General features: G+C 43.3%; 1 protein-coding gene across 4 annotated transcripts in view; it reads left to right on the forward strand.

The window, feature by feature from the left end:
- The window catches only part of PCDH11X (protocadherin 11 X-linked), a 1464252-nt gene that overhangs the window by 1103869 nt on the left and 343470 nt on the right, over window positions 1-16913 (forward strand). For all 4 annotated transcript variants that reach the window (XM_056538960.1, XM_056538962.1, XM_056538963.1 and 1 more), the window contains exon 5: window positions 12024-12222. In XM_056538960.1, the coding sequence (XP_056394935.1) occupies window positions 12024-12222 (199 nt within the window). The remainder of the gene's footprint in view (window positions 1-12023; window positions 12223-16913) is intronic.

Below are 16913 nucleotides of genomic sequence, written 5' to 3' on the forward strand. Positions count from 1 at the left end.
ATATATATATATATATATATATATTCAAAAACAATGCAGCACTACTTCACTGTTAGATGCCCGGTGCCAGCGCCCCGACTCGATCAAAGTCCATGTAATAGAAAACAATGGCGCAGCACTCCAAAATTGCAAAAAAAGTGTAAAAATGAATTCCTTCATGTCAAAATTTAAAGTGACGTTTCAGCTCCCCAATGGAGCTTGAAAAAAGCTCTATTGGGGAGCTGAAATATATATATTTAAACAACAGGCAAGCTCGACATTTCGGTGTTCTCACAACACCATTCTGAAGCCGGTGTAATGAGAACACCGAAACGTCGCACTTGCCTGTTCACGGAATAAAAGTCAATTTGTGTCTTTGATTCTTTTGAGTGCTGCGGTCATCCTTTTGTTCCTGTAACTTTTTGGACCCGAGACCGGGGTCCCAGAGACCTGCCTGCACCATATTTATTTCATTCGCTGTTTTGGAGGTGCTGCTCTAGACCCAATTTATATATATATAATTTTTAATATTCCTCCTACAAGCATCTAATTAAGACAATACAATCCTGGACTTTGATTGGTTAAACCTTTGATCAGTCATTTTTACATGAATAATAATGATAAAGGCCTTTCCCCCCATCTTTCTGCTTATTCTACTCGATCCTGCTGAATATATCACCGTTCTTTTTAGGGCCCGAGGCACACACTGTAAGCGATGATGCTTGGGGCATTTCTGCAAGAAAAATTCTTCTTCTCTTTATTGCATGAAGGGTCCTGGGGCCATAAGTAGTAAATGTGTCAGAACTAAATGAATGTGCATGTGATCACCATGTTACAGCCGACATATAGAAGGTACCTCCAGTGAAGACAATGTGTATGTACATAACATTACTGGCTACACAGTGACCCCACCAGCAGAATAATGAGTGCAACTCTGGAGTATAATACAGGATATAACTCAGGATCAGTACAGGATAAGTAATGTAATGTATGTACACAGTGACCTCACCAGCAGAATAGTGAGTACAGCTCTGGGGTTTAATACAGGATATAACTCAGGATCAGTACAGGATAAGTAATGTAATGTATGTACACAGTGACCTTACCAGCAGAATAGTGAGTACAGCTCTGGAGTATAATACCGGATATAACTCAGGATCAGTACAGGATAAGTAATGTAATGTATGTACACAGTGACCTCACCAGCAGAATAGTGAGTACAGCTCTGGAGTATAATGCAGGATATAACTCAGGATCAGTACAGGATAAGTAATGTAATGTATGTACACAGTGACCTCACCAGCAGAATAGTGAGTACAGCTCTGGGGTATAATACAGGATATAACTCAGGATCAGTACAGGATCAGTAATGTAATGTTTGTACACAGTGATCTCACCAGCAGAATAGTGAGTACAGCTCTGCAGTATAATACAGGATATAACTCAGGATCAGTACAGGATAAGTAATGTAATGTATGTACACAGTGACCTCACCAGCAGAATAGTGAGTACAGCTCTGGAGTATAATGCAGGATATAACTCAGGATCAGTACAGGATAAGTAATGTAATGTATGCACACAGTGACCTCACCAGCAGAATAGTGAATACAGCTCTGGGGTATAATACAGGATATAACTCAGGATCAGTACAGGATCAGTAATTTAATGTATGTACACAGTGACCCCACCAGCAGAATAGTGAGTACAGCTCTGGGGTATAATACAGGATATAACTCAGGATCAGCACAGGATAAGTAATGTAATGTATGTACACAGTGACCTCACCAGCAGAATAGTGAGTGCAGCTCTGGAGTATAATACAGGATATAACTCAGGATCAGTACAGGATAAGTAATGTAATGTATGTACACAGTGATCTCACCAGCAGAATAGTGAATACAGCTCTGGGGTATAATACAGGATATAACTCAGAATCAGTACAGGATAAGTAATGTAATGTATGTACACAGTGATCTCACCAGCAGAATAGTGAGTGCAGCTCTGGAGTATAATACAGGATATAACTCAGGATCAGTACAGGATAAGTAATGTAATGTATGCACACAGTGACCTCACCAGCAGAATAGTGAATACAGCTCTGGGGTATAATACAGGATATAACTCAGGATCAGTACAGGACACGTAATGTAATGTATATACACAGTGACCTCACCAGCAGAATAGTGAGCGCAGCTCTGGAGTATAATACAGGCTATAACTCAGGATCAGTACAGGGTAAGTAATGTAATGTATGTACACAGTGACCTTACCAGCAGAATAGTAAGTACAGCTCTGGAGTATAATACCGGATATAACTCAGGATCAGTACAGGATAAGTAATGTAATGTATGTACACAGTGACCTCACCAGCAGAATAGTGAGTACAGCTCTGGAGTATAATGCAGGATATAACTCAGGATCAGTACAGGATAAGTAATGTAATGTATGTACACAGTGACCTCACCAGCAGAATAGTGAGTACAGCTCTGGGGTATAATACAGGATATAACTCAGGATCAGTACAGGATCAGTAATGTAATGTATGTACACAGTGATCTCACCAGCAGAATAGTGAGTACAGCTCTGCAGTATAATACAGGATATAACTCAGGATCAGTACAGGATAAGTAATGTAATGTATGTACACAGTGACCTCACCAGCAGAATAGTGAGTACAGCTCTGGAGTATAATGCAGGATATAACTCAGGATCAGTACAGGATAAGTAATGTAATGTATGCACACAGTGACCTCACCAGCAGAATAGTGAATACAGCTCTGGGGTATAATACAGGATATAACTCAGGATCAGTACAGGATCAGTAATTTAATGTATGTACACAGTGACCCCACCAGCAGAATAGTGAGTACAGCTCTGGGGTATAATACAGGATATAACTCAGGATCAGCACAGGATAAGTAATGTAATGTATGTACACAGTGACCTCACCAGCAGAATAGTGAGTGCAGCTCTGGAGTATAATACAGGATATAACTCAGGATCAGTACAGGATAAGTAATGTAATGTATGTACACAGTGATCTCACCAGCAGAATAGTGAGTGCAGCTCTGGAGTATAATACAGGATATAACTCAGGATCAGTACAGGATAAGTAATGTAATGTATGCACACAGTGACCTCACCAGCAGAATAGTGAATACAGCTCTGGGGTATAATACAGGATATAACTCAGGATCAGTACAGGACACGTAATGTAATGTATATACACAGTGACCTCACCAGCAGAATAGTGAGCGCAGCTCTGGAGTATAATACAGGCTATAACTCAGGATCAGTACAGGGTAAGTAATGTAATGTATGTACACAGTGACCTTACCAGCAGAATAGTAAGTACAGCTCTGGAGTATAATACCGGATATAACTCAGGATCAGTACAGGATAAGTAATGTAATGTATGTACACAGTGACCTCACCAGCAGAATAGTGAGTACAGCTCTGGAGTATAATACAGGATATAACTCAGGATCAGTACAGGATAAGTAATGTAATGTATGTACACAGTGACATCACCAGCAGAATAGTGAGTACAGCTCTGGGGTATAATACAGGATATAACTCAGGATCAGTACAGGATCAGTAATGTAATGTATGTACACAGTGATCTCACCAGCAGAATAGTGAGTACAGCTCTGCAGTATAATACAGGATATAACTCAGGATCAGTACAGGATAAGTAATGTAATGTATGTACACAGTGACCTCACCAGCAGAATAGTGAGTACAGCTCTGGAGTATAATGCAGGATATAACTCAGGATCAGTACAGGATAAGTAATGTAATGTATGCACACAGTGACCTCACCAGCAGAATAGTGAATACAGCTCTGGGGTATAATACAGGATATAACTCAGGATCAGTACAGGATCAGTAATTTAATGTATGTACACAGTGACCCCACCAGCAGAATAGTGAGTACAGCTCTGGGGTATAATACAGGATATAACTCAGGATCAGCACAGGATAAGTAATGTAATGTATGTACACAGTGACCTCACCAGCAGAATAGTGAGTGCAGCTCTGGAGTATAATACAGGATATAACTCAGGATCAGTACAGGATAAGTAATGTAATGTATGTACACAGTGATCTCACCAGCAGAATAGTGAATACAGCTCTGGGGTATAATACAGGATATAACTCAGGATCAGTACAGGATAAGTAATGTAATGTATGTACACAGTGATCTCACCAGCAGAATAGTGAGTGCAGCTCTGGAGTATAATACAGGATATAACTCAGGATCAGTACAGGATAAGTAATGTAATGTATGCACACAGTGACCTCACCAGCAGAATAGTGAATACAGCTCTGGGGTATAATACAGGATATAACTCAGGATCAGTACAGGACACGTGTCACGATGCCGGCTGGCAGGTAGTGGATCCTCTGTGCCAGAGAGGGATTGGCGTGGACCGTGCTAGTGGATCGGTTCTAAGTCACTACTGGTTTTCACCAGAGCCCGCCGCAAAGCGGGATGGTCTTGCTGCGGCGGTAGTGACCAGGTCGTATCCACTAGCAACGGCTCAACCTCTCTGGCTGCTGAAGATAGGCGCGGTACAAGGGAGTAGACAGAAGCAAGGTCGGACGTAGCAGAAGGTCGGGGCAGGCAGCAAGGATCGTAGTCAGGGGCAACGGCAGGAGGTCTGGAACACAGGCTAGGAACATACAAGGAAACGCTTTCACTGGCACGATGGCAACAAGATCCGGCAAGGGAGTGCAGGGGAAGTGAGGTGATATAGGGAAGTGCACAGGTGAAAAGACTAATTGGAACCACTGCGCCAATCAGCGGCGCAGTGGCCCTTTAAATCGCAAAGACCCGGCGCGCGCGCGCCCTAGGGAGCGGGGCCGCGCGCGCCGGGACAGGACCGACGGAGAGCGAGTCAGGTACGGGAGCCGGGGTGCGCATCGCGAGCGGGCGCTACCCGCATCGCGAATCGCATCCCGGCTGGAGGTGGTATCGCAGCGCCCCGGGTCAGTGGATCTGACCGGAGCGCTGCAGTGAGGAGAGTGTAGCGAGCGCTCCGGGGAGGAGCGGGGACCCGGAGCGCTTGGCGTAACAGTACCCCCCCCCTTGGGTCTCCCCCTCTTCTTAGAGCCTGAGAACCTGAGGAGCAGACTTTTGTCTAGGATATTGTCCTCAGGTTCCCAGGATCTCTCTTCTGGACCACAACCCTCCCAATCAACTAAAAAAAAGGTTTTGCCTCTGACCTTTTTAGATGCCAGAATCTCTTTGACGGAGAAGATGTCCGAGGAGCCGGAAACAGGAGTGGGGGAAACAGATTTGGGAGAGAAACGGTTGATGATAAGTGGTTTAAGAAGAGAAACGTGAAAGGCATTAGGAATACGAAGAGAAGGAGGAAGAAGAAGTTTGTAAGAGACAGGATTAATCTGGCACAAAATTTTGAAAGGACCAAGATAGCGTGGTCCCAACTTGTAGCTAGGGACACGGAAGCGGACATATTTAGCGGAGAGCCATACCTTGTCTCCAGGGGAAAAAATGGGAGGAGCTCTTCTTTTCTTATCCGCGAACTTCTTTATGCGTGATGAAGCCTGTAAGAGAGAATTTTGGGTCTCTCTCCATATGATGGAAAGATCACGAGAAATTTCATCCACAGCGGGCAGACCAGAGGGCAAGGGGGTAGGGAGGGGGGGAAGAGGGTGACGGCCGTACACCACGAAAAATGGGGATTTGGAGGAAGATTCAGAGACTCTGAAGTTATACGAGAATTCGGCCCATGGTAGAAGATCTGCCCAGTCATCCTGGCGGGAGGAAACAAAATGTCGTAAATAATCACCCAAGACCTGGTTAATTCTTTCTACTTGTCCATTGGATTGAGGATGATATGCAGAAGAAAAATTTAATTTAATCTTGAGTTGTTTACAGAGAGCCCTCCAGAATTTAGACACGAATTGGACGCCTCTATCCGAGACGATCTGCGTAGGCAACCCGTGAAGACGAAAAATGTGTACAAAAAATTGTTTAGCCAACTGAGGCGCTGAAGGAAGACCAGGAAGAGGGATGAAATGTGCCATTTTGGAGAATCGATCAACGACCACCCAAATAACAGTGTTGCCACGGGAAGGGGGTAAGTCAGTAATAAAATCCATACCAATCAGAGACCAAGGCTGTTCGGGGACAGGCAGAGGATGAAGAAAACCAGCGGGCTTCTGGCGAGGAGTCTTATCCCGGGCACAGATAGTGCAGGCTCGCACAAAGTCCACAACATCCGTCTCCAGAGTCGGCCACCAATAGAAGCGAGAGATGAGTTGCACAGATTTCTTGATGCCCGCATGTCCTGCGAGATGGGAGGAGTGACCCCATTTGAGGATTCCGAGGCATTGGCTTGGAGAAACGAAGGTCTTTCCTGGAGGAGTTTGCCTGATGGAGGCTGGAGAAGTGGAAATCAGGCAGTCAGGAGGAATGATGTGTTGCGGAGAGAGTTCAACTTCAGAAGCATCCGAGGAACGAGAGAGAGCATCGGCCCTAATGTTCTTATCGGCAGGCCGAAAGTGGATTTCAAAATTAAATCGGGCAAAGAACAGAGACCACCTGGCCTGGCGAGGATTCAGCCGTTGGGCAGACTGGAGGTAGGAGAGGTTCTTGTGATCGGTGTAAATAATAACTGGAAATCTTGATCCCTCCAGCAGATGCCTCCATTCCTCAAGTGCTAATTTAATGGCTAGAAGCTCTCGATCCCCGATGGAGTAGTTCCTCTCCGCCGGAGAGAAGGTCCTAGAAAAAAAACCACAAGTAACAGCATGCCCGGAAGAATTTTTTTGTAGAAGGACAGCTCCAGCTCCCACTGAGGAGGCATCAACCTCCAAAAGGAAGGGTTTAGATGGGTCAGGTCTGGAGAGCACAGGAGCCGAAGAAAAGGCAGACTTGAGCCGTTTAAAGGCGTCTTCCGCTTGAGGAGGCCAAGACTTGGGATCTGCATTTTTTTTGGTTAAAGCCACGATAGGAGCCACAACGGTAGAAAAATGTGGAATAAATTGCCTGTAATAATTGGCGAACCCCAAAAAACGTTGGATAGCACGGAGTCCGGAGGGGCGTGGCCAATCTAAAACGGCAGAGAGTTTGTCTGGATCCATTTGTAGTCCCTGGCCAGAGACCAAGTATCCTAGGAAAGGAAGAGATTGGCATTCAAACAGACATTTCTCTATTTTGGCATAGAGTTGATTATCACGAAGTCTCTGAAGAACCATACGGACATGCTGGCGGTGTTCTTCTAGATTGGCAGAAAAAATCAGGATATCGTTCAGATATACAACAACACAGGAGTATAAGAGATCACGAAAAATTTCATTAACAAAGTCTTGGAAGACGGCAGGGGCGTTGCACAGGCCAAAGGGCATGACCAGATACTCAAAGTGTCCATCTCTAGTGTTAAATGCCGTTTTCCATTCATCCCCCTCTCTGATGCGGATGAGATTATAAGCACCTCTTAAGTCCAGTTTGGTAAAGATGTGGGCACCTTGGAGGCGATCAAAGAGTTCAGAGATGAGGGGTAGGGGGTAGCGGTTCTTAACCGTGATTTTATTAAGACCGCGGTAGTCAATGCAAGGACGTAGAGAGCCATCTTTTTTGGACACAAAGAAAAATCCGGCTCCGGCAGGAGAGGAGGATTTACGGATAAAGCCCTTTTTTAAATTTTCTTGGACGTATTCAGACATGGCAAGAGTCTCTGGGGCGGACAGAGGATAAATTCTGCCCCGGGGTGGAGTAGTGCCCGGGAGGAGGTCGATAGGACAATCATAAGGCCTGTGAGGAGGTAGAGTCTCAGCTTGTTTTTTGCAAAAAACATCCGCAAAGTCCATATAGGCCTTAGGGAGGCCGGTTACAGGAGGAACCACAGAGTCACGGCAAGGGTTACTGGGAACCGGTCTTAGGCAGTCCTTGGAACAAGAGGGCCCCCAACTCTTGATCTCCCCAGTGGACCAATCCAGGGTTGGGGAATGAAGTTGAAGCCAGGGAAGTCCAAGGAGAATTTCGGAAATGCAATTGGGGAGGACCAAAAGTTCAATCCTCTCGTGATGAGATCCGATGCACATTAGAAGGGGCTCCGTGCGGAAACGTATGGAACAGTCCAATCTTTCATTGTTTACACAATTGATGTAGAGGGGTCTGGCGAGACTGGTCACCGGGATGTTGAACCTGTTGACGAGGGAGGCCAAAATAAAATTTCCTGCAGATCCGGAGTCCAGGAAGGCCGTAGTAGAGAAGGAGAAGGCAGAGGCAGATATCCGCACAGGCACAGTAAGACGTGGAGAAGCAGAGTAGACATCAAGGACTGTCTCACCTTTGTGCGGAGTCAGCGTACGTCTTTCCAGGCGGGGAGGACGAATAGGACAATCCTTCAGGAAGTGTTCGGTACTGGCACAGTACAGGCAGAGATTCTCCATGCGGCGTCGTGTCCTCTCTTGAGGTGTCAGGCGAGACCGGTCGACCTGCATAGCCTCCACGGCGGGAGGCACAGGAACAGATTGCAGGGGACCAGAGGAGAGAGGAGCCGGGGAGAAGAAACGCCTCGTGCGAACAGAGTCCATATCCTGGCGGAGCTCCTGATGCCTTTCGGAAAAACGCATGTCAATGCGAGTGGCTAGGTGAATGAGTTCATGTAGGTTAGCAGGGATTTCTCGTGCGGCCAAAACATCTTTAAAGTTGCTGGATAGGCCTTTTTTAAAGGTCGCGCAGAGGGCCTCATTATTCCAGGATAATTCTGAAGCAAGAGTACGGAATTGTACGGCATACTCGCCAACGGAAGAATTACCCTGGACCAGGTTCAACAGGGCAGTTTCAGCAGAAGAGGCTCGGGCAGGTTCCTCAAAGACACTTCGAATTTCCGAGAAGAAGGAGTGTACAGAGGCAGTGACGGAGTCATTGCGGTCCCAGAGCGGTGTGGCCCAAGACAGGGCTTTTCCAGACAGAAGGCTGACTACGAAAGCCACCTTAGACCTTTCCGTGGGAAACTGGTCCGACATCATCTCCAAGTGCAGGGAACATTGGGAAAGAAAGCCACGGCAAAACTTAGAGTCCCCATCAAATTTATCCGGCAAGGATAGTCTTAGACCAGAAGCGGCCACTCGCTGCGGAGGAGGTGCAGGAGCTGGCGGAGGAGATGATTGCTGAAGCTGTGGTAGTAGCTGCTGTAGCATCACGGTCAGTTGAGACAGCTGTTGGCCTTGTTGCGCTATCTGTTGTGACTGCTGGGCGACCACCGTGGTGAGGTCAGCGACAACTGGCAGAGGAACTTCAGCGGGATCCATGGCCGGATCTACTGTCACGATGCCGGCTGGCAGGTAGTGGATCCTCTGTGCCAGAGAGGGATTGGCGTGGACCGTGCTAGTGGATCGGTTCTAAGTCACTACTGGTTTTCACCAGAGCCCGCCGCAAAGCGGGATGGTCTTGCTGCGGCGGTAGTGACCAGGTCGTATCCACTAGCAACGGCTCAACCTCTCTGGCTGCTGAAGATAGGCGCGGTACAAGGGAGTAGACAGAAGCAAGGTCGGACGTAGCAGAAGGTCGGGGCAGGCAGCAAGGATCGTAGTCAGGGGCAACGGCAGGAGGTCTGGAACACAGGCTAGGAACATACAAGGAAACGCTTTCACTGGCACGATGGCAACAAGATCCGGCAAGGGAGTGCAGGGGAAGTGAGGTGATATAGGGAAGTGCACAGGTGAAAAGACTAATTGGAACCACTGCGCCAATCAGCGGCGCAGTGGCCCTTTAAATCGCAAAGACCCGGCGCGCGCGCGCCCTAGGGAGCGGGGCCGCGCGCGCCGGGACAGGACCGACGGAGAGCGAGTCAGGTACGGGAGCCGGGGTGCGCATCGCGAGCGGGCGCTACCCGCATCGCGAATCGCATCCCGGCTGGAGGTGGTATCGCAGCGCCCCGGGTCAGTGGATCTGACCGGAGCGCTGCAGTGAGGAGAGTGTAGCGAGCGCTCCGGGGAGGAGCGGGGACCCGGAGCGCTTGGCGTAACAACACGTAATGTAATGTATATACACAGTGACCTCACCAGCAGAATAGTGAGCGCAGCTCTGGAGTATAATACAGGCTATAACTCAGGATCAGTACAGGGTAAGTAATGTAATGTATGTACACAGTGACCCCACCAGCAGAATAGTGAATACAGCTCTGGAGTATAATACAGGATATAACTCAGGATCAGTACAGGATAAGTAATGTAATGTATGCACACAGTGACCTCACCAGCAGAATAGTGAGTACAGCTCTGGAGTATAATACAGGATATAACTCAGGATCAGTACAGGATAAGTAATGTAATGCATGTACACAGTGACCTCACCAGCAGAATAGTGAGTACAGCTCTGGAGTATAATACAGGATATAACTCAGGATCAGTACAGGATAAGTAATGTATGTACACAGTGACCTCACCAGCAGAATAGTGAGTACAGCTCTGGAGTATAATACAGGATATAACTCAGGATCAGTACAGGATAAGTAATGTAATGTATGTATACAGTGACCTCACCAGCAGAATAGTGAGTACAGCTCTGGAGTATAATACAGGATATAACTCAGGATCAGTACAGGATAAGTAATGTAATGTATGCACACAGTGACCTCACCAGCAGAATAGTGAGTACAGCTCGGGAGTATAATACAGGATATAACTCAGGATCAGTACAGGATAAGTGATGTAATGTATGTACACAGTGACCTCACCAGCAGAATAGTGAGTACAGCTCTGGAGTATAATACAGGATATAACTCAGGATCAGTACAGGATAAGTAATGTAATGTATGTACACAGTGACTCCCCCAGCAGAATAGTGATTACAGCTGTGGAGAATAATACAGGATATAACTCAGGATCAGTACAGGATAAGTAATGTAATGTATGTACACAGTGACCTCACCAGCAGAATAGTGAGTACAGCTCTGGAGTATAATACAGGATATAACTCAGGATCAGTACAGGATAAGTAATGTAATGTATGTACACAGTGACTCCCCCAGCAGAATAGTGAGTACAGCTGTGGAGAATAATACAGGATATGCTCATTTCTTGACTCTACCTTGAAATTAATAACATGTAAGAATATTTAAATTAATGTTTTATTTTAATATATATATATATATATATATATATATATATTATTTTATTTTTTTATATACTGTATACTGTATACTTCTGGAAACACTGTAGTTTACAATACACATTGACACGTTCAGCTCTGCTTCATCTATTTGTATCTTTTATGTTCTTCTTTATAATCCAATCTTCCAGGCAGGTATAATTACACCTTTTCCCTCACGAGTGTAGAGTTAATCCATAACGCCATATGTTGCATCGATTCAGCTGTACAATATAGACTAAATGAATGTGTGGGTTTGGAATTGTCCCTTGATGGTTTAAAAAAAATAAAAATCATTGTATTATGTCAGAGCCCGGGATGAGGGGATAAATGCATTAACGTGTGAACGTTTTGCACTAAGTTGTTGACAGTCTCGATGAAAGTTTTAGTTGGAATTGTTAAAGGGGTACTCCACTAGGCAGTGTTCGGAAGTAAATGTTCTGAATGCCGTTTTCGCTCTGCGGGGGTCGGCCATGCCCCTTGTGACGTCATGACCACGCCCCTCAATGCAAGTCTATGGGAGGGGGCGTGACGTCCGTCACGGCCTCTCCCATAGTTTTGCATTGAGGGGGCGTGGTCGTGATGTCGCAAGGTTAGTGGCCGACCCCCGCAGAGCGAAAAGAGCCTTCAGAATATTTACGTCTGAACACTGCCTGGTGGAGTACCCCTTTAATTTTCATTGTTTCTTATTATGAAGAAGGATCCGTAATTGGCGGAAAGGGGGAGTGTTTAGGCGGATATCATTTCATAGCAAAGACAATAACCAAACAAATGTCAGTGACAAAGCTGCTGCACCAATAGCAGAGGGTCCCAGCAGCACAGAGTATTTCAGGAGTGTGCTGATAGTGTCCATATGTTCTTCACCATCCACACTGGATACGTCCCTCATCTTTCTCAACTTCTTCATCTCTTTAAGGTTCAGCGTCGCGTCACCTTCCATCTCCCTGACGGCTCTCAGGAGAGTTGTAGTGACGGCGGATTGGGCGACCCAGAAACCAATAGTGGCTCCAACGTATCTCACCCTCTACCCCTCGGCTTTGGCCAGGAGGAATATTACGAGCAATCGTCCACCAATAGCAGAACGGAGGGTGATGGGAACTCCGATCCAGAATCAAGTAGGTCCCTTCTCTCTTAATCCGATCGGTGTGATCGCAACCGCAATGTGAATGACAGCAATATAAAACTGATACAATATAGGTATCCAGTGATAGAATCAGTGAATTATTATCCATAAGAGAATTGTGTATTGTGTAATTGTTTCATTGAAATAGATACATAGGAATTTCGGCCTCATCGGGGGTTGACGTGTCTGTTCATGTATTGGACTCTGCAGCAGAAATCCGGGGTTCGGCTGAGGGTATGGGGCAGATCTGCACAGATTTTGCATGAATATTAGTCGCATTGTCATTTATTGGGGCAATGGTTAAACATTTCTATCCAACAGATGTGGCAGAATAAAAAAATATATATATAATAAAAAAAAGTTTAAAAAAAAGTTAAATAAATAAATTATTCTAATGTGTGTGAAAAGGGATACAGAAAATTTAGGCCAGTGTTTCCCAGCCAAGATGCTTCCAGCTGTTGCAAAACTACATGCTAAGAGTTGTAGTTTTGCAACAGCTTAAGGCATTCTGATTGGAAAACACTGACATAGGCACTTGAAAGATTTTATGAGAGTTTTGGTGCATAAATCCCTTAAAATTGGACACATTTGAACAGGTCAATCATGACTAAGGGTCATACTGATGCGAAACTTGTCAGTGTATGCTGTCCTTTGTGTTACTTATTAGATGAATAAGTAGAAGTTCTTTTTTACTGCACCGTGAGAGCTGAATCAATTTTTTTGGACACATGAACAGTCCTGTGTGTTACTTATATGAATAGGTATAAATACATGAATAGGTTCCTTTTTACTTCACCATGAGAGCTGGATCCATTCTTCTTTTACACATATAAACAGGCCATGATTAAGTGTCACACCAACCCAAAATGTGTAAGAGTTTGCTGTCCTGTGTGTTTACTTATTGGATGAATAAATAAAAAAGTTAATTTTTACTGCACCCTGAAAGCTGGATCCATTCTTCTTGGACACATGGGAACAGGCCATGACAAAGGGTCATACCAACCCAAAACGCATTAGGGTTTGCTGTCCTGTGTATTACTTATTGGATAGATACATAAATAAACAAGTTTCTTTCTACTGCACCTTGAGAGCTGGATACATTCTTTGTGGACACATGTCAACAGGCCATGAATAAGAGTCAAACTGACCAGAAATAAGTAGATGCTTACTGACCTGTGTGTTACTTATTGAATAAATACATAAATAAGTTGCTTTTTGCAGTACCATGAAAGCTGGATCAATTGTTCTTGGTCACCTGTTAACAGGCCATGACTAAGGGTCATACGGACCCAAAACTTGTCATAGTTAGCTTACTGGATACATAAATAAAAAATAAATAAATAAACAAACAAATTAATAAGTTTCTTTTTACTGCACCATGAGAGCAGGATCCATAAATTAGTTCCATTTTGCTGTACCGTGAGAGCTAGATCCATTCTTTTTGGACAAATGTGAACAGGCCATGAATAAGGGTCACATCAACCCAAAACACATCAGAGTTTTCTGTCCTGTCTACTACTTTTTGAATAAATACATAAATAAGTTCCTTTTCCCTGCACCATGAGAGTTGAATCCATTCTTCTTGGACTCACATGAACAGGCCATGACGAAGGGTCATACTGACCTGAAACCCGTCAGTTTGCTGTCCTATGTGTAACTTATTGGATAAATACATAAATAAGTTATTTATTACTGCACCATGAGAGCTGTATCTATTCTTCTTGGACTCATATGAACAGGCCATGACTAAGGGTCATACTGACCTGAAATGTGTCAGAGTTTTCTGTCCTATGTGTAACTTATTGGATAAATACATAAAGAAGTTACTTTTTACTGCACCATAAGATCTGGATCCATTCTTCTTGGAAACATGTGAACAGGCCCTTACTATTCCTGTAAGACCGCGTTCCCACACGGCAGTGACCATATGCCACATAAAACGACTGCAGCTTAACCACAATCAACAGGAACTACAATGACCAGAATGACTGAAGTTAATATACAAGATTATACTGAAAAACTGTTCTCCTTATGGCAGGATATAATACCCTATGTACATATCTGATGTTCTCCTTATATTAGGATATAATACCCTATATACATATCTGATGTTCTCCTTATGGCGGGATATAATACCCTATATACATATCTGATGTTCTCCTTATGGCCGGATATAATACCCTATATACATATCTGATGTTCTCCTTATGGCGGGATATAATACCCTATATACATATCTGATGTTCTCCTTATGACCGGATATAATACCCTATATACATATCTGATGTTCTCCTTATGGCCGGATATAATACCCTATATACATATCTGATGTTCTCCTTATGGCCGGATATAATACCCTATATACATATCTGATGTTCTCCTTATATTAGGATATAATACCCTATATACATATCTAATGTTCTCCTTATGGCCGGATATAATACCCTATATACATATCTGATGTTCTCTTTATGGCCGGATATAATACCCTATATACATATCTGATGTTCTCCTTATGACCGGATATAATACCCTATATACATATCTGATGTTCTCCTTATGGCCGGATATAATACCCTATATACATATCTGATGTTCTCCTTATGGCCGGATATAATATCCTATATACATATCTGATGTTCTCCTTATGGCGAGATATAATACCCTATATACATATCTGATGTTCTCCTTATGGCCGGATATAATACCCTGTATACATATCTGATGTTCTCCTTATGGCAGGATATAATACCCTATATACATATCTAATGTTCTCCTTATGGCCGGATATAATACCCTATATACATATCTGATGTTCTCCTTATGGCCGGATATAATACCCTATATACATATCTGATGTTCTCCTTATGGCAGGATATAATACCCTATATACATATCTGATGTTCTCCTTATGGCAGGATATAATACCCTATATACATATCTGATGTTCTCCTTATAGCAGGATATAATGCCCTATATACATATCTGATGTTCTCCTTATGGCAGGATATAATACCCTATATACATATCTGATGTTCTCCTTATGGCCATATATAATACCCTATATACATATCTGATGTTCTCCTTATGGCCGGATATAATACCCTATATACATATCTGATGTTCTCCTTATGGATGGATATAATACCCTATATACATATCTGATGTTCTCCTTATAGCAGGATATAATACCCTATATACATATCTGATGTTCTCCTTATGGCCGGATATAATACCCTATATACATATCTGATGTTCTCCTTATGGCCGGATATAATACCCTATATACATATCTGATGTTCTCCTTATGGCAGGATATAATACCCTATATACATATCTGATGTTCTCCTTATGGCCGGATATAATACCCTATATACATATCTGATGTTCTCCTTATGGCCGGATATAATACCCTATATACATATCTGATGTTCTCCTTATGGCCGGATATAATACCCTATATACATATCTGATGTTCTCCTTATGGCCGGATATAATACCCTATATACATATCTGATGTTCTCCTTATAGCAGGATATAATACCCTATATACATATTTGATGTTCTCCTTATGGCCGGATATAATACCCTATATACATATCTGATGTTCTCCTTATGGCAGGATATAATACCCTATATACATATCTGATGTTCTCCTTATGGCAGGATATAATACCCTATATACATACCTGATGTTCTCCTTATGGCCGGATATAATACCCTATATACATATCTAATGTTCTCCTTATGGCCATATATAATACCCTATATACATATCTGATGTTCTCCTTATGGCAGGATATAATATCCTATATACATATCTGATGTTCTCCTTATGGCGAGATATAATACCCTATATACATATCTGATGTTCTCCTTATGGCCGGATATAATACCCTATATACATATCTGATGTTCTCCTTATGGCCGGATATAATACCCTATATACATATCTGATGTTCTCCTTATGGCAGGATATAATACCCTATATACATATCTGATGTTCTCTTTATGGCCGGATATAATACCCTATATACATATCTGATGTTCTCCTTATGGCAGAATATAATACCCTATATACATATCTGATGTTCTCCTTATGGCCGGATATAATACCCTATATACATATCTGATGTTCTCCTTATGGCCGGATATAATACCCTATATACATACCTGATGTTCTCCTTATGACAGGATATAATACCCTATATACATATCTGATGTTCTCTTTATGGCCGGATATAATACCCTATATACATATCTGATGTTCTCCTTATGGCAGGATATAATACCCTATATACATATCTGATGTTCTCCTTATATTAGGATATAATACCCTATATACATATCTGATGTTCTCCTTATGGCCGGATATAATACCCTATATACATATCTGATGTTCTCCTTATGGAAGGATATAATACCCTATATACATATCTGATGTTCTCCTTATGGCCGGATATAATACCCTATATACATATCTGATGTTCTCCTTATGGCCGGATATAATACCCTATATACATATCTGATGTTCTCCTTATGGCAGGATATAATACCCTATATACATATCTGATGTTCTCCTTATGGCCGGATATAATACCCTATACACATATCTGATGTTCTCCTTATGGCAGTATATAGTACCCTATATACATATCTGATGTTCTCCTTATATTAGGATAT

The sequence above is a fragment of the Hyla sarda genome, chromosome 9, assembly GCF_029499605.1.
Source record: "Hyla sarda isolate aHylSar1 chromosome 9, aHylSar1.hap1, whole genome shotgun sequence".
NCBI classification, from domain to species: domain Eukaryota; kingdom Metazoa; phylum Chordata; class Amphibia; order Anura; family Hylidae; genus Hyla; species Hyla sarda.